Below are 18,202 nucleotides of genomic sequence, written 5' to 3' on the forward strand. Positions count from 1 at the left end.
AGGAGACAGCCGACCAGAGATGCTGCCCACAGCTCTGGAAGATACAGTGTGGTCACCGACCCGGAGATGGGGGGAGGCCAACGAGAACCCCGGAGAAGCCCTAAAACTGGACACGCTGGGCAGTTCTGATGGCTGTGGGTGAGGGTGCAAACGGGAAACCCAGCTACAAGTCTCCACGCGGAGCTACTGGGTTTGTACTTTCAGAGCAGGTGGAGACGGTTCTGTCCTCAGAGAACATGGCTCAGCGGAGGGCAACGAGATGGCCAGAAAGTGGGCAACGCCTGAATGCGACGGGCGAGATGCCAGGTCCCTGGCCCCATCTGTGCCCTCAACTCAGCCTGCCCAGCTTTTGCCTCCCAGGCTGGAAGCGAGAACACTGCTCTCTGGGGAAACAGGCCCAGAACCAAAAAGTCTTCATTTGGTGCCTGCCCCCTGCGCTGCTCCCCTGCATAAAAATGGCAGAGGGCACATCATGTTACCCAACTCGGAGGCCCAGCAGTTTTAAGCCCCATTTTCTCTTTTTTTTAAAGAGAGAGAGAAAGAGAGATAGTGCGCATAAGCAGGGAAGAGGGGCAGAGCGGGGGGAAGAGAAGGCGAGAGAGGGAGAGAAGCTCAAGCAGGTTCCACACTCAGCACTCTCTCTCTCTTTCTCTCACAAATGAATAAACATTAAAGAAAATGATAAACAAATAAATAAAGCCTTTGATAGAAAAGCTCAAGGGTAAAGATTAAAACAAAAGAAAACAAAACAACAGCTCCTTGAAAACAGAACAACAACAACAAAAAAAAGCTCGAAAATTATAAAGAAATTCTGAGGTTCAATCCAGAAGCACAACATCCTACAAACAGGAATTCCAGAAAGGGAGGATAAAGTGGTGGGGGAAAGTTACCAAGAAACATACAAGAAAATTGCCCAGAACCTCAGGACAGGGGTTTCCACACGGAGAGGGCCCACGAGATGCCCCGCACGAGGAACGTCCCACTACCTGGGAGATTCTCAAGCACGGGGGAAAAAGGCACGGTCCCAAAAGCAAGCCTTAAAAAAGTAGGTCACATACAGGCATTAAGGATCAGAATCCAGCAGACTTTCCCCAGACAACGCTGAAAGCTAAAATACAGGGGGAAACACGTCTTCAAAATTCAGAGGGAGGATGATTTCCAACGTAGAACTGGATTCCCGTCAAACTCCAAACAGGACAATACAGTAAAAATAGTTACAGATAATTTTCAGATTTCAGGCTTTTCAGGCACTTTTTTTTTTTTTTTTTTTTTTTTTTTTTTGCCAGGAAGCTCTGGGAAGGTATGTACTGACCAAAAAAGGGGGAGTAGACCACAAATAAGGGGAAAAATGGCATCCAGGGAACAGGCGATTCAGCAGAGGAGACAAGCAGATTCCAGAATGATGGTGATGGAGAGACCCAGGACAGACGCTGAGTGGTTAAGAGGCCAGACAGGAGCCAGTCCAGACCGGAGCAAGAAAAGCAAGGCCCGGGGGAGTGCCAGCAAGGGAAACCCAGAGCTAACAGATTCACTGCTGTGTCTGCACGGAGGAGAGGTTTCTCTCTGTTACTCAGCTGAAGCATTTGGGAAGAGATTAATGATAGATACACAGCAGAGCAAACCAAAAAGCAAGACAAGCAGTAGCCAGAGGGAAATGAAAAGTTATACAGGGATATGTAGGCTCAGAACTCAGGCTCAGCCGTGATCAATATTGACAGACAGGTAATAAAGCAAATGCTGAATGGAGACTTAGAAAAAACGGTGATCTAGTCACAATGAAGAAAAGAGCACTGTGTGTGTGTGCGTGTGGATGGGGCGGGGATAAGGTGCCTAAATCAAAGCCTTGTACAACAGGAGGTCGCTATGTAGCAGTATCTAAAACCGAAAGATCAAGAAACAATAGTATAAGCATATTTTTAGGTTAGTCTAGGAAAAAAAAAAAACAGTCTACAAGAGTTGAAAATGCAGTGAACTTGGGAGTGAGGAGGAGTCAGGGTCATTTTATCTTTCAACTGTGTGCACTATGAGGGTTAAAATTTTAGTTGTTTTAGTTTTGTTAAAAAGACAATCGGGGTGTCTGGGTGGCTCAGTCGGTTAAGCGTCCGACTTCGGCTCAGGCCATGATCTCACGGTTCGTGGGTTTGAGCCCCGCATCGGGCTCTGTGCGGACAGCTCAGAGCCTGGAGCCTGCTTCGGATTCTGTGCCTCCCTCTCTCTCTCTCTCTCTCTCTCTCTCTCTCTCTCTGCCCCTCCCCTGCATGCACTCTGTCTCTCTCACTCTCAAAAATAAATAAACATAAAAAAAACTTCAGAAAAAAAGTAAAAAGACAAGCCAATATCTGTGCAGTGCCCAGTGAGGTGCGGGCTGCCTGGCTCCGAAATAGGGGTCGCCCGGCAGAGCCCTACTCCTGTTCCCCTCTGTCCCTTCCCGGGTTCGGGGGGGGGGGTACTGAGAAGGAAGGGTGGGAGGGGAATGAATGGGGGGGCCTCTTTTTGAATTTTAAGGGACCTACTCTTATCGCCAACTCTGCAGGGGATCTTGCGGATGAAAGGACAAGGGGAGGGGGTCCCAGACGCTGAGCAGAGGTGCAGAAAAGGCCAAGCCCACCAACCCAGACACTAAAGCTGGTGAACCCTGGGGCGGCCTGGACTTCCCCGCAGCTGCCTCACTGTTTGTAAACTCCCTGGGAGAGGCGGAGAGGCGAGGGGATAATAGCGTTGCTAGGAGACATGCTTAGCAGGGAGGCAGACTTCTTACCAGGACCTTTAAGTGGACCAGGAGGAAGGCTGGGACAGGAGGGGCCTGAACAAAGAGGCTTCTGGAGTGGGGGGACCCAGCCAACCATCTGCCGCCGTCTCTGAGGATGGTACTGAGGCTCCTCGTCTGCCAGGAGCCTAGTCTTCTGGGCCCCATAGAGAAGGGAGACTACACGGCCCCCTGACCACATAGGGGAGGACCCCGCGGCAGGGAACACCCTCTTGCTTCTGAGGGGACCAGTGGGCAGAGGCTGCCCCCGGGCACACATTTGTGATCAGAGAAGGATTCTCAACACCAGCCTTGGCAGCTCCCCGGGGACCCAGAGGATTCCCTGGACTCTGCTGCTTCCAGGGACATCAGACATTAGAGCCCCAGTTATGCCCGGAGCGGGTCCCCACCCGGCCTCAGTATTCTCAGCTGCAAGAGCCAGGCAGGGATCCCAGCCCGGGGAATTCGGTGAGACCCCACGCGAATGCAAGGCACACAGCAGGTGTTCGATAAAGTCCCTTATTCACTCAAAACACACAGACTGAGTGAGCACCTGGCCTGGCCCTACCACCTGGGCTCTCTGCCCGTTCCTGCTCTCGCAGGAGCGGAGTCTACTCAGGGAGAAGAGGGCAAAGCAGGCACGCACGGTCAGGCCATGAGGGTGGGGCTGGAGGGGCAGGTGAGGGCGAGGTCTGTGGCTGGAGGGGCAGGAGGGGCCCAGAGCGCTCCTGTCAGGCGCCCACACTTCTTTGCCAAGTCCGAAGGCATTTCCTGAGGCCCACGAGACCTCAGGGATACACGGGTTCAAAGTGGGACAGGAAGGGAGACTCCGCTTCCGTGGGGGTGAGCACGCTGCACTCCAATATCCACGGAGCCCAGGGCCCAAGGCAAAGCCCTCGCGCAGTCAGGGACGTGAACAACTGGTCGTGGTCAGCGCTGCCCCGCCTCAACATGAGGAACCCTGACATCTGGTCACTCTGCCTGAGACCAACAGTGCAGATACGGGAGGAAAGAGAAAAATGCACGACCCTGACAGGAGGGGCAGAGGGCATCAGAGTGGGGGATCCTGAATTCAAGGACCCCTCCCGCCACCCCTGCCGGCCTATGCCGGCCCAGGGATCATGGGCCTGTGACCTGTCTCAGGGCCTCTGGCCTCTCCCTCCTTCACCCATCCTCCACAGAGAGATTTTCTAACCTGCAATTTCCAGTCGCGTCATAGTTTTGTGCATCCACAGTAAAAAAGAGAATCTGATCTAATCTAATCTAATCTCTTCTGGCCGTGGCCAGCCCCCAGCCCGGCTCCCGCACCTCCCGGCCTGCAGAGTAGGGATTCCCTCCTTGCCCTGTGCATGAGCTCTCCTGTCTGCCCAGGATGCTCTGAGTCTCTGCTCCCTGTGCCTGTGGCCAGGCCCTCGCAGAGAGCTGCCCCGTCCGGTGGCCGGTCAGGCAGGCACCGAGGAGCCGGCTTTCCTCGGCTTTCCTCCTCTCGGCCTAGCAGCCAGCAGGGGGGCCTGGCCGGTGCTTGGAGCTCAGCGCCAGAGCTTCCATACCACACACGAGACCCGAGGCCCGTGAAAGGCAGCGGGTCGCTTTCTTGGGTGGCACAGCAGATCCTGCTCCCGGGACAAAGCCCTCAGAATTAAGGCACGTGGGGGAGGGAGGCTCGCCCCTGCCACTGCCCTGCCATGGGCCCCTGGCTAAACCCCTGACCCATCCGTACCTGGGGTTTCTATCTACAAACGGACAACTTGTTGACCGCTCACCCCTATCAGAGATGCCGGACTGAGAAAGGAGACCCAGGGGCGGGGTTCCTGCTTGCAGGTAACCTGTAAAGGGGCTGTGGGAGCCACGTGGCAGAGTACTACGACGTTTGCTGTCCCCTGTCAACTGGGGCCTGGCAGGAAGCCCCGAAGTGGGTAGAGAAGCGAGGGGCAGGCCCTGGAGGAACCCGGGGAGGGGGGCTTCCGGGAGCCCGGGGGGAGGGGTGTGCGGCCCGCCCCGCCCTGCCCCGCCCTGCCCCGCCCCGCAAGCCCTCCTCACCCTCGTAGCAGTCCCGCACGGTGCCGAAGTACACGTAGTACTGGTCGTTGGTGAAGAAGAGAAGGCTGAGCCAGGAGTCGAAGGCATAGATGGGCACGATGAACAGGATGCGGACGATGTAGCGCTGCTCGTTGGGGCAGCTGTAGCAGCGCAGGTGCATGTAGATCTGGGGGCGGAAGGGGGCGGGCTCAGTCGGGCCCCCCCCCCCCCCCGACCGTCACGGCAGCACCGCCGCCACCCTCCTCCTCCTCTCTGCCCTCCGGCTCTGCCGCTCGCCAGCTCTGTGAACATTGCTGAACCCCGAGCCTCAGCGCCCTCCTCGATGATGAAACTCCCCATAGGGCCGTTCTGAACATCAAACCAGAGGGCGCATAAAGCTTGCAGGGGCGCATTCAGCGGTGCCCAGGCCAGACTCACAGACACGGGACCGTGAGAGCATGCCCAAGGCTGCACTGATCAGAGTCAAGGATGGCCGGGGAGTGTAGAGTCATAATAAGCTCCCTGGGGACCCGTGTGCACAGCCGGGCTGGGAACCTCAGGCGAGTGGCACAGAGGAGATATTTACATCTCCTCGCCTCCGCCCCGGCCTCCCTGACGCCTGGTCCCAGGGGTTTCAGGGCAGCAGCGTCCACCCCGTGTGTGGGACAGACGGGACCCTCGCTTCCATGGAAGGTGGAAGCGCTTTCTGGCTGAGCGGCTGCAGTGACGTCATCCTGCGTCTCACTTTCCCATCTGTTACACAGAGGCAGCGCTGCCTGCCTCACTGGGAAGCTGGGAGAATGAAGCGCAGTTTTTAGAAAGCGGGGGAAAATAGAAGCCACACACAAATGCCAACAACTGCTCTGGCCACCCTCCTCAGTCCCAGCAGCCAGAGTCCCGTCCCAACTCTCGTGACTTCACACTTGGCCCCGCCGAGTCCTGGGCTCGGGAGGAAGAGAACAAAACATTCCCCATCTGCTACGAGCCAACTGCCTTGGAAGCCAACGCATTCGAGGAGGGACAGGGACCCAGGACAGTAGGTAAGGAGCGGACGGGGACCCGAATGGGCTCAGCCTCCCCTCTTCAAACCTTCTCCTTCCTCGGACGGCCGAGCCAGGTCTCGGCCCACACCAGCCTCCTGTGGGGATTGCGCGTATGGGGGGACAGGAGACCTGGCTTCTCTCCCGGTGCTGCCACCAACTTGTGCGGGAGTAGGCCAGCACCCCCTCCCATCTCGAGGTCTCAAGTTTTTTCATCTGCAAAGGGGCCGCTGATGTCCATGTGTCCGCGCAGGGCCCCCCACAGCTCAGGCTGCATATGGAACCTGCACACGTTCTGCCCCACACAAGGTGAGCAGAAGTGACGCGTGTCCTTTCTGGACTGAGACAGTTGAAGAGCCACAACCAGTTGTCAGACGGACGATACCATGAAGCTACAGGACAGGGGAGCCATACAGTGGGGCCTGAGCCGCACCGATCGGGACATGAACGAGAATCAACTTCTACCTGGTGGAACCCCCAGATTCAGCTTATTTATTACTGCAGCAGAGCTCGGCCTCATACTCTGTTGGGCTAGAAAACCTCTTAGGATCCTTCCAGAGGGCCTTCAGAGGCTCTCTGGCTCAAAGGCTCCTGACCGGCCTGGGTACCTGGTGGCAGGTGATGAGCAGGGCCGTCCAGACGAAGAAGCCAGAGATGGCCTGCGCGGCAGTTGTCATCAGGAACACAGGCTGCTCCATGGCCGTGGGGCTGCCCTCAGGGGTCACAGAGACACTGGGCGAGGCTGCCACGGTCGTGGGCGACACTGGATCCGGGGCCAGTGCGGCCCCCCTCACCGTCATGGTGCCTGGCAGCAGGGGGTCCCTGAGAGAAACTCTTGCAGGAAGCGAGGAGCTGGCCTAAAGAGAGGAAATTGCACTGTTAGCCTCCTTCCCGGGTGAGTGGCAGCGTCGCAAACAATCTTCCGGGTCTCTTCTGTCCACCTTCAAAATGTAACTGGACTCTGACCACGTGTCTCCCTGACCCGGCCACTACGATGGTCCCAGCCCCTACCGTGTCTCCCCTGGATTCATGAAACAGACTCCTGAGCCGTCTCTCTGCTTCTGCCTTTGCCCCTACTGTCCAGTCCCCACACACGGCGGCCACATGAGGCTTCTCAGCCGTTAGCCAGACTGGGCCCCCCCTGCTCAAAACTCCCCGGTAGGTCCCATCTCCTTCAAAGCGGAAGCTGCCATCTGTCCAATGGTCCACAAGACTGCCGACGGCTCCCCAAGGCTCTCATCTCCCCTCCTTACAATTCTCACCCTGACCCTCCACGCCAACCACACAGGCCTCCTGCTGCTCCTCCGCTGTGCTGAGCCTGCTCCTGCCGCAGGGCCTTTGCACCGGCTGTCTCTGCTCAGCCACACTGCTCGCTTCTGCACTGCCCGTAGGTCTCTGCCCTGGCCACCCGCTCACACATGGTGACGCCTCCCCGACCCCAGGCACTCCTCACCTCTTTGCTTGATCTCTCTCCAGAGCACTCACTCCCCCCTGACGCCCTCTGACAAAGTGTACATTTGCTCATGTACTTGCTAACTTTCTGCCTCCCTCCCCAGAACATAAGAGCCCCGAGGGCAGGGCCTGCGTTCTGCTCGTTCTGTTCGCAGTGGGCTCTCCAGCATCTGTCATACAGCAGGCGCTCGATAAACACACCTGCACGCTTCCCAGTCTAGCAAGATCACTTTGTTTCTTTATCTCTTCAAACGGCTGTGCCTTTTCTCTGCCATTTCTCCCCAACTTCCCTAATGGCTGACGCCCGTTCATCATCCGTGTGTGCTGCTTTAGAAACTCTGCGGCCCACCTTGTGGGCCTTCGAACTGCTCTTTTAATCCAGTTTTCTGGATCACTCTTCCTAAATGCCTGCCCGCCCTCCTTCCCCCATCAGGGACGTCGATCCCTTTTCCATGCCTTTGGGCTTCTGTGTAACATGCAGCCCTGTCACTTGCTCATGTGCTTCTCCTCCTGGGGCTGTCCACTCTTCGAGGCAAGACCACATTTCCATCATTCAGTCCCCAGCACCAAGCTCAGCACCAAAGCCATTTACTTAATTGCCTGTTGATGTGCAGTCCTTATTACAAAAAAAAACAAAACATTTTTGAGGCTTTCACGGAGAAGCAAACAGCTGAGGAGATTGGCATAACGGGAGCTTCTGGGTGGGACAATAAAGACGGGAGCGGATGGGACACAGGCTGGCGTTCTAGGGTCCCATCCGGTTACCCCACGCAGGCTCTCCGTCCGCTGCCCTTCCCAGCGGCAACTCTAAGACCCCTGGTAACAAATGAACAATTTCGCATTAAAAAGTTAACCCGGGTGCCCCCAAGGAAAAGCTGCTGTCAAAGAGTAAAGCCACTCTCGAGAGGCTGGCCACAGCAGTGGCCAAGGGCATCGGAGCCCCACGGCCCTGACAGGCGTCCCTTTCGGTTCTGCCGGCTGCTGACGGGCTGGTCAGAGCCACCCTGGAGCCGCCATCTCCCCGCAGCAGAGGCGCCCTGGGTGCACCCAGGCCCACAGCCTGACCCTGCGCGAAGAGGCTCTTTGCCTACTGTGTCCGCACGCTCCTGGCTTTGCCCCCGGCCCCTCTCCCACGTCTCTAGAACCCCCGCCCCCCGTACGCGCCACCTCTGCTCTTAGCTGTGAGTTTTTACCCTACGAGAGCCCTTTGCATTTCTGTTTTCCTGCGCAAATAAGCGATCTCTAACACACTGACCAAGAGATGAATCCAGATTAAAAATCAAAAGTGGAGAAGGCATCTATATAAAGAAACTCCAAACTGGAGAAGGTGTCTATATAAAGACCGGTGGCAGTGGCGAGCTCTGAAAAGGAAACAGTGACAAGTCTAAGAATAGCTCCTGTAAGTATGGCTGCAAAATTGGAAACCGGTGCCAGAAATACTTCTTTAAAAAAGAAGATTTGGGTTGTAAATCATCATCTTTGTCTGTCATCCCAAATTAAATGAATAAACACTGGGAATTGGGTGGGGGGAGGCGCCTGGAGGGAGTACAAATACTCTTAAACCTGCGGCTTCCAAGCAAGGGCGGGCGGGTGGGTCAAAGGCTGTTTTGTTCACCACCAAAGGCAGCGTTGAGAGGCCCTGCATAGGGGCACCGCTGAGCTGACCCTGCTCACGGGGTAGGGACACGCGCCAGGACGGCTCCTCAGCTATGGGGAGCCGGGCAAGCCGGGCGAAGGCCCCAGGCCCAGCTTCTTCCCGGGGCTTTGCTCAGGGCCGCTCGAGCGCCCCCCTCTCCGACCCCGGAGAGACAACGGCATGCTGAGTTCTTTCACGCTCCCCGTGTCTGTCAGTCAGTTCACAGGAGGAGGAGATCCGCTCAGCAGGGTGGGGGACTCGCCCCAACGTCAGGGCCAGGACTCAAACCCAGGTCCTATGTATACGTTGTGGCCCCCGCACCTTCGGAGGTGGGGGCTCCGCGTGAGCAGCCCCCTCGGCTCCAGAGCCTCCTTCCGGGACACAGCCCCTTCCCAGCAGGCCCGAGACCCTCCTGGCAGGAAGGGGCAGCCGATGCTTGGCAGGGCTCTCCGGCCCGGCCGTGCTCGCCGCGCTTCTGGGTTTCCCAGCCACCTCCTTGACGCCAGGCAGCGCTCGTGGTTTACAAATCATCTTCCCAAGCATCGCCTCGTGTTTTTTCTCACAGCAGCTTTGAAGTAAACACTCGGGCAGCGTCACCTGCCTCGGCCAAGGCTGGGGGGAGAGGGTCAGGAAAGGCTTCAAAGTGGCAGGGACTGTGGGGCAGAGTGTTTAAGGAGCACAGCCAAGCTTCAGCTTTGAGGTCACCCGACGGGATTCCTGCCAGACTCCACCATCGGCTAGTGTGGACAAGTGACTTCATCTCTAAGAACCTCAGTTTCCCTATGCACAATACTTCAGGGTAACTACATGAATGCTAAGGGTGTGTCCTACTCTAGAGCAGGCCCATTAATAAAGAGAGACAGAATAACAGAATGAAAAGGACCATTTTGCAACTCGGAAAACAAATACTAGACGTAGACATGGGTCATCAATGGATGATAAAGCCCCTGGCTAATGGGCTGATGGAGAACTTGATAAGGGATGCACCAGGCAGCTGGAGGAAGTCCAACTCTGAACCCACAGTCAAGATCAGCATCCCCAAAACGGGGCAGCGAGAAGTTTCCAGCTTCCTGATGGGATGCACAGGGAGCACAGAGCACCACCCAAGAAGGACCCTTACCCAAAAGTGAAATGGGATTGACACCAGCCTCTAGAACTACGACCAGTATCTAGGAAATACAGAGGGTAGTGGGACAGACTAAATGATATCACGAGGAAGCAGCGGGCAAATCCAGGACAGTCTATAGGTCAGATGATTTGGTTTCGCCAACAAATCGGTGGCTTATAATCAAAGGTGCTTGAGGGGCTATTACAGAATAGAGACTCAAGATACAATTAAATACAACGTGTGGACGTTGTTAGGTCCTGAGGCTAACAAACCAATGAAGAAAAGTTATCTTTGAAATAGGTAACACACAGGAATTCTTAGGTGAGATTGTTCTTAGGTGAGATCGTGGAGGGCGGGTACAAAACATCCTTATCACTGGGAGAAGAATCATCTTTTCAATAAACAACTGGAACAGAGGCAAAAAAAAAAAAAAAAAAAGAATGAACCCTAACCTAAGCCTTTATACCATATACAAAAATTAATTCAAAATAGATCACAGATTTAAATCTAAAATGCAAGGCTATAAACTTTTAGAAGATACATATCTAGCAAATGGCAAGCATCTAGAATACAGCAAGAATGTTCAAGCTCAACAGTAAAACAAACAAACAAACAAACAAACAAACAAACAGAAATCAGAAAATGGGCGAAAGGTATGAATGGACATTTCACTCAAGAAGGATACATGGAGGGGCGCCCAGGTGGTTCAGTCGGTTGAGCATCCAACTCTTGGTTTTGGCTCAGGTCATGATCTTGCAGCTTTGTGGGCTTTGTGCTGGGAGCAAGGAGACTGCTTGGGATTCTCTCTCTCTCTCTCTCTCTCTCTCTCTCTCTCTCTCTCTCTCCTCCTCTCCCTCTCCCTATCTCCCTCTCTGCCCATTCCCCACTTGTGCTGTCTTTGTCTCTCTCAGAATAAATAAACTTTTTAAAAAAGGATACATGGACAATAAACACATAAACAGTTGTTCAACATTGTTAGCAATTAGGGAAATGCAAACTGAAACCACAAGACATCACTATACACACATTAATACAAAAGGGAGACAACATCAAACACTGGCAAGGATGAGGAAGAAACTCGTTCTTACATACGTTCCTGTTAGGAACATAAAATGGTAGAGCCACTCTGGAAACCAGTTAGTTTCTTATAAAACTAACATGCAATTTACCAGACAACCCAATGATCACTCTTAGATGTTTCTCCTACAGAAGTGAAACCATATGCTCGCACAAAACCCTACACACTTAGGTTTGCAGCAGCTGTGTCTGTAATTGCCAAAACCTGGAAACAATCAAAATACCCCTCAACAGGCAAAAGGTTAAACTCCAGTACGTCCAGACCATGGAATACTAGTCAGCAGTAAAAAGCAACAAACTACTGATACAGGCAGAGATCTGGATGGAGCTCAAGGGCATTCTGTTTCGTGAAAACAGCCAACCGCAAAAGGTCACATCCTGTCTAGATCCGTTATATAGAACACTCTCAAAATGGCAAATCTATAAAGATGCAGAACAGATCGGGAAGGTGTGTGCACAAATAGAGGGCAGCACAGGAACCTCCCTGCGGGTGACGAGATCCCTTCTACCTTTTTTTTTTTTTTTTTAATTTTTTTTTTCAACGTTTATTTATTTTGGGGACAGAGAGAGACAGAGCATGAACGGGGGAGGGGCAGAGAGAGAGGGAGACACAGAATCGGAAACAGCCTCCAGGCTCCGAGCCATCAGCCCAGAGCCTGACGCGGGGCTCGAACTCACGGACTGCGAGATCGTGACCTGGCTGAAGTCGGACGCTCAACCGACTGCGCCACCCAGGCGCCCCCGAGATCCCTTCTACCTTGACAGTGGTGGTGGCTACATGAGTCTGCAGGTGATAAAACTGTACAGAGCTACACACACACACACACACACACACACACACACACGAACAGTGAAAACTGACTGAGATCTGTGGTATAGTTAATAGTACCGTAATGATGTCCACTTCTGGTTTTGACAGCGTCCCACAGCAATTCGAGATGTCACCACTGGGAGAAGAAGGACACAGGGTACTCTGAATACTATTTTTTGCAACTTCCTGTGAGCCTATAATTATTTCCAAATAAAACAAGCTTTTTAAAAAGTCTTTATCAAGAAGACAGACATACTGAATTATTAAAGGGTAAAAAATGACAGGACTTCTGGGATTCGCTCTGTAAATGGAGGAGAGGGATAGAGGCATCTGGGTGGTTCAGTCGGTTAAGCCTCTGACGTCGGCTCAGGTCATGATCTCGCGGTCCGTGAGTTCGAGCCCCACGTCAGGCTCTGTGCTGACAGCTCAGAGCCTGGAGGCTGCTTCAGATTCTGTTTCTCTCTCTCTCTCTCCCTCTCTCTCTCTGCTCCTCCCCTGCTCATGCTCTGTCTCTATCTCTAAAAAATAAGTAAACGTTAAAAACAATTTTTTTAAGGGGGAGAGGGATAGAGGCAGCAAGACGGCAGGACATTCCTTACTGTTGAAGCGCAGGGACTGACAGGCAGAAATTCATTCTATCATTTGCTCTACTTCCGTGTGTTTGAAATTTTCCACAATAAAACGCTTTAGACAGTAGAACAGAATTTTCCACAAAATTTGTAATGAGATGGGCGGTGACTCAGGAAATCATCTGTTTCAGAGATTTACTGGTTATCTTGTAGAAAAGCAATCAAAAAGACCTAACCGCCTACTTTAACACCTCTTCCGTTCACAAAAAAATTTCCATATTTGTCCTTCTTTCTCTGTGACCACGGGCTATCAGGAATCTGCTTCCCAGTGAAGTTTCTGAACCATCTTTAAGCATGGTTAACACGTCCCTTTGTGGGAAAGGCGTGTTATCACCACAAATGGGAGCAGAACTACTCTTTCAGAAGCAACCTAGGCTGGCGGAGCCTTCTGGAAAAGGATATTCGGAAATGTTGGGAATGTTCCCACTGCCATAGAGACTTGTTACGGAAAACAACGCAAGTCTGTAACTTAGAGAACTCTCAGACCTGAACTCCGAAAAACCTACGTAACAGAATTTTCTAATCTGTTTAAAAATTTCCAAAGCACTGGAGTGGGTTTTGGACTCATGTGTGAAGAACTTTAAAATAAAATACCTTCCATTTAGTTTACAAAAACATCTGATTGGCATCAGGAAGGATGGAAATGTACCAGCCAAATCTCAACAAATCCTCCGCATACGCAGTGGACAGGGTGGAAAAAGGAGTAACCCAATTTAGAAAGAGAGCCAGTGATGCGTTTCCTCTGTGCACAGCTACATGTCTCAGGCAGGGATCTTTTTCAGAGAGGGCAGCCATTAAAACCAAACATCTAAACAAACTGAACACAGAGCCAGACCTTCCAACTGTAGCATTAAAGCACACTTTCCAGAAATAATCAAGCACATGAAGCCAGAAGGTTTTTGTACCACAAAAAAAAAAAAAAAAAAAAAAAAAATTTTTTTTTTTTTTTTTAAGTATCCCATCTTTAGCTCCTGCTTTGGTTCCTGTTTTTTGGCGGAGGTCTTAGGATGTACACGGTCTCACAGCGAGGCAATACATGTACGTAGCGATATGCATACGCTGGGGGTGCATATCCGGAACCAGAAAGTTTTCTACCGACAGGGAGGCGTGAATCTGAAAAGTGTAGCCAGTCGCCGACAGGGCTCCCTCTCCTCCCCGATGCCTCTGCTTCTCTGTCCTCAGGCCTCTCCTGGGGTCGCACCTGTTCCCTCCATCCCAGGCTGAGTCAGACACAAAGCAAAGTCGAGGCTTGGGCCCGCCTCTCTCCCGGCAGCCACCTGCCGGCCAGGTGGCTCCACGCCTGTGTCCTCGCACCGACACGCAACCCCCAGGCTGTGAAGCAGCCAGGCCACGGTCTGTACTTTGTCCTAGGCTCTGAGTCAGGGAAACAGCTGGAATCCCGGAGCCACCACCCAGCTGTGACTGGGCAAGTGCCTGGGTGTCTCTGAACCTGTCTGCTGGGTGCACCATGCTGTGGCCGGGGCCCCTGGGCCCAAAGAGTTTAGGAATTCAGAGTTTTTTCAGATTTAGAAAGGATTACAGTGCTGGATATGGTGTGCATAGAATGGCACCCCAGAGGGGTGTGGGCAGCACCCAAAAAATCAAACACATAGTATTTCCATAGAGAAACAGGAGATATTTTTAAAGACCATAATTAGTCTCACATCAATTCAGGTCAGATTTTTGCCACAAAATTAGTTTGCTGCAGACTTGGAAGAACCTTTGGGATTTTGAGTGTTCTGGATTCCAGAAAGGTGGGGGCCTGGGCTGCCCTCCAGAGCTGCAGGGAGGCTGACGTTCGACGAAGCAGGAATCAGCGTGGTGTACTTCTTCCCTTATTTTCAAACGTGACCGTGTCCCTCCTCCTGACCTGAGGTCCTTTGAGAACGAGTCGGGATGTGACGTGGGCGGGCTGCAGCTCCGACTCCTTTGCAGAGAAGCCCGGGGCCCCCGGCAGCCGAGTCCCAGCCTCGCCCCCACCCCCCACCCCCGCCTCCTCCCTTAGGGTCCCCGCACACACATGGCCTGAGCCTCTGTGCCCACTTGCCTTCCACTCTGCCCTGGTCCTCTTAAGGAGAGCTGCCTCTTCACTCACAAGCCATCCTGAGCATCACGGCCTCACCCGAGGGCCAGCCCACGCCTGCTGAGCCACACTGCGCTCGCTCCGTGGCACTAAGAGATCAGCGGGGACACTTCTTGTCTCCCCACGCCTGGGTCATCGGTCTCTAGCCTGGCATTGTGTCAGACACCATCGTAGGGATGTGGAAGACAAGAATCCAGGAATCAGCTGACTGCTGCACACCACACAGGCTTTCCATCACTTGGTCCCCTCCCCACCTTGGACACTCTCCAGACATTGGCTGAAGGACCCGGACCTTTGGCTGGAGACAGGAACGGGGCCGGGTGAGGGCAGAGGATGAAGGCTACATCACGCTGTCCCACACCCATCTTCCAAAGTGGAGAGGCCCCGCCAGCCAGGGCAAAGGGACGTGTTCGATGAGGTCCAACAGGAGACACCCCCAGTCCACCTGGTGGCAGCAGCAAAAGATGGGTGTGCTGAGATGGAGATGTTTTTACAACTGGAACAATCTAGCGATGTTCCGGTTGCTTCTAGAAAAAGGAAGCTCCCAATCAAATGAGGCTAGAAGTCCCCCTGGGGCAGGAATACTGACCGAGGAGCCTCCGTTGGGTGGTTCACTCTTACCTGTCTTCTCCCCGGCTGGCCTGCAACCTCCAGGAGCTCAGAGGTCATGTCTTACGTGTAATCGTGACCTGGCACCGGCCTCAGGGCCTGGACGCAGTTCACACTTCCCACGCTTGGGATGGATAAGGGAACAGCTGAACGGGTGTTTGCCCTCCGCAGCTCGTTCCAGCTCTGAACCTCTGGGATGCCCTCCATCACCACCATGCCCAGCCCTGGGGCGTGGAGCATTCTCTTGCTCCCACCCACGGATCTTTGTCCCCGCCAGCCTCGACAGGTATCGCCTTCTATAACCTATTAGAGTTTGCTCTAATCTGTTCCCTTAACATCCTGTGAGTTGGGCTCCATGAGGGCAGGGACCGCGTGCCATGCTGGCAGAGTACTTACTGACCGATTGCTTAGGGGGCAGAGGAAACAACATGAACAGAGGCATGGGACAGTTTGTGGGCAGGCACTCGGTCAGGAACACGCCCGGGGCAGAATCTCTGCATCCAGCCCCTGTTACAGATGGGAGGGGGGGCGAGGTGGGGGACAGGCAGTGCCTGACTGACCACCTGTGGCTCTCCAGATTGACAAGGCCTTCCTGACAGCTGCGTGAGGTGTAGTTGGGGCATCCAGGCGGGGGTACAGTTCCCCGGGAGGCCACAGGGGGCTCTAGAAAGCAGAGCCCCGCGGGGGGGTCACCAAGCCACAGGGCTGGACGGAACTCACCTTGTGGGTCAGAAAGCCAGGCTTCGGGGCGCCAGTCTGTTAAGCGTCCGACTCTTGATTTCGACTCAGGTCGTGACCCCAGGGTCATGGGATCGAGCCCCCTGACTTCTTTTTATTTTTTTTAACGTTTATTTATTGAGAGACAGAGAGAGACAGAGCGTGAGCAGGGGAGGGGCAGGGAGAGAGGGAGACACAGAATCTGAAGCAGGCTCCAGGCTCCGAGCTGTCAGCACAGAGCCCGACGTGGGGCTTGAACTCACAAACCGTGAGATCGTGACCCGAGCCGAAGTCGGACGCTTAACTGACTGAGCCACCCAGGTGCCCCAAGCCCCCCGACTCTTGATTTCAACTCAGGTCATGATCCCAGTGTCATGGGATTGAGCCCCCCACCCCCACCCCAGAGCTGAGCGTGGAGCCTGCTTAGGAAACCACCCAGAGTGCTACAGATACTCACTTCCCCTGATACAGCCCCTACCTCCACCCTTCTCTGAGCAAGACATCTGGCTAACTCCCTCCTGAAGATACCCACCTCTTGCAGAAAAGCTACAAAGCTGTGTGTGAGATCAGTCACCTGCCTTGGGAGTTAGGGATTTCAGAAAACACCTCACCATCTCAGAGTATTTCACTTCATGTTGGAGGGGACAGCTTGCTGTTACTCCCCCACCCCCAGACTTCCTGTGCCGAAGACCGAATAATGCCCCCCCGCCCCTGCCCCGAGATGTCACATCTCAAACCCCTGAGCCTGGGGATATGTTGCCTCATGCAGCATAAGGGACTCAGCAGGTGTGACTGAATTAAGGACCCTGAGATTCTCCTGGATTATCTGCGGAGGCGGGATATAATCACGAGGGCCCTTACAAGAAGGAGGCAGGAGGCTGAGGGTGTGAAGGACACAGTGTGACAGTGGACGCAGAGCGGACAGACTGGGAGGTGCCAGGCTACCGGCTTTGAGGATGGAGGAAGGGGCCATGAGCCAAAGAACGCAAGTGACCTCTAGAAGCTTGAGGAGACAAGGAAACAGAGTCTCCCGAAGGAACGTGGCTGTGCCGGCACCTTGATGTGGGCTCAGTGAAATACATTTTGGACTTCTGACCTCAAAACTGCAGGATGATAAATTCGTATCTTAAGTCACTAAGTTTCCGGCATTCTCTTGCAGAAGCCTTAGGAAAGCAATGCACCCGGTTTACAGATGAGGAAACAAAGGCTCGGGGTGGGGTGGGGGGAGTGGGGCAAGGCGGTTTGCCCACAGCTTCCGGCTAAAGGGCTGCAGACACTGCCCTTGCCGCACCATCAGATCCACAGATTTCCAAGTGCCATCGGTGAGCTGCGGGCTCTGCACTCAGGCCACTTGGACTTGAGCCCCAGCCCTGCCACTTACTAGCTCTGCGTCCTTGCTTCAGCTTCCTCAGCTGTGAAATGGGCTTGCAGTCACCCCCGCCTCAGAGAGAGCCGTGAGGAGCAAACAGGTTAATACAGGAAAGCCCTCAGCGCTGGGTCTGGCCCTGTATCATGTTGTCTCTTACAAGGACTCTCCTATTTTAGAGCCGCTTTATCCTGCGGTCAGGCTGGGGGGTTCACATGCCCGGCAGTCTCTGACGCCCAGGCTTGTCCTCCTGTCTCTGATTGTTTGCTCTGTTTTAAACCTCCTGAGATCGTATTTTCGTTCGTTAGGTTCAGACCCAAGCCCTTCTGAGCTGCAGCCGTGAAGCGCTCATCCGGGCAGTTGCCACACACACCCACAGGCCAAGCTAAGCTGGCAACCTGTCCACACGCTCGTCCCCAGGATGTTAACACAGCCTGGGAGAGGGATTTTTGCCGAATATATTTCATTTTTTAAAATATATAGGGGTGGGGCTCCTGGCTGGCTCAGTCGGTTAAGCGTCCGACCTCGGCTCACACCGTGATCTCACGGTTCGTGGGTTCGAGTCCCCGCGTGTGGGCCTCTGCACTGACAACTCAGAGCCTGGAGCCTACTTTGGATTCATGTCTCCCTCTCTCTCTGCCCCTCCCCTGTTCACATTGTCTCGCTCTCTCTCCCTCAAAAATAAACATTAAAAAAATTCTTTTAATAAACAAATAAAATAAAAAAATATATATGGAGGGGCACCTGGGTGGGTCAGTCAGTTACGCATCTGGCTCGGCTCAGGTCATGATCTCGTGGTTCATGAGGCGGAGCCCCACATCGGGCTCTCTGCTGTCAGCAAGGAGCCTGCTTGGGATTTTCTCTCTCTTTCTCTCTCTCTCTCTCTCTCTCTCTCTCTCTCTCTCTCTC

At 53.8% G+C, this 18,202-nt stretch overlaps 1 protein-coding gene across 2 annotated transcripts in view; it reads right to left on the reverse strand.

Moving 5' to 3' along the window:
- Window positions 1-18,202, reverse strand: part of TMEM184B (transmembrane protein 184B) — a 49,423-nt gene that overhangs the window by 17,900 nt on the left and 13,321 nt on the right. For both annotated transcript variants that reach the window (XM_043562573.1, XM_043562572.1), the window contains exons 2-3: window positions 6,414-6,662; window positions 4,787-4,952 (exon numbers count right to left, since the gene is read on the reverse strand). In XM_043562573.1, the coding sequence (XP_043418508.1) occupies window positions 4,787-4,952; window positions 6,414-6,605 (358 nt within the window). In that variant the 5' untranslated portion in view covers window positions 6,606-6,662. The remainder of the gene's footprint in view (window positions 1-4,786; window positions 4,953-6,413; window positions 6,663-18,202) is intronic.

This window comes from Prionailurus bengalensis, chromosome B4 (assembly GCF_016509475.1).
Source record: "Prionailurus bengalensis isolate Pbe53 chromosome B4, Fcat_Pben_1.1_paternal_pri, whole genome shotgun sequence".
NCBI lineage: Eukaryota > Metazoa > Chordata > Mammalia > Carnivora > Felidae > Prionailurus > Prionailurus bengalensis.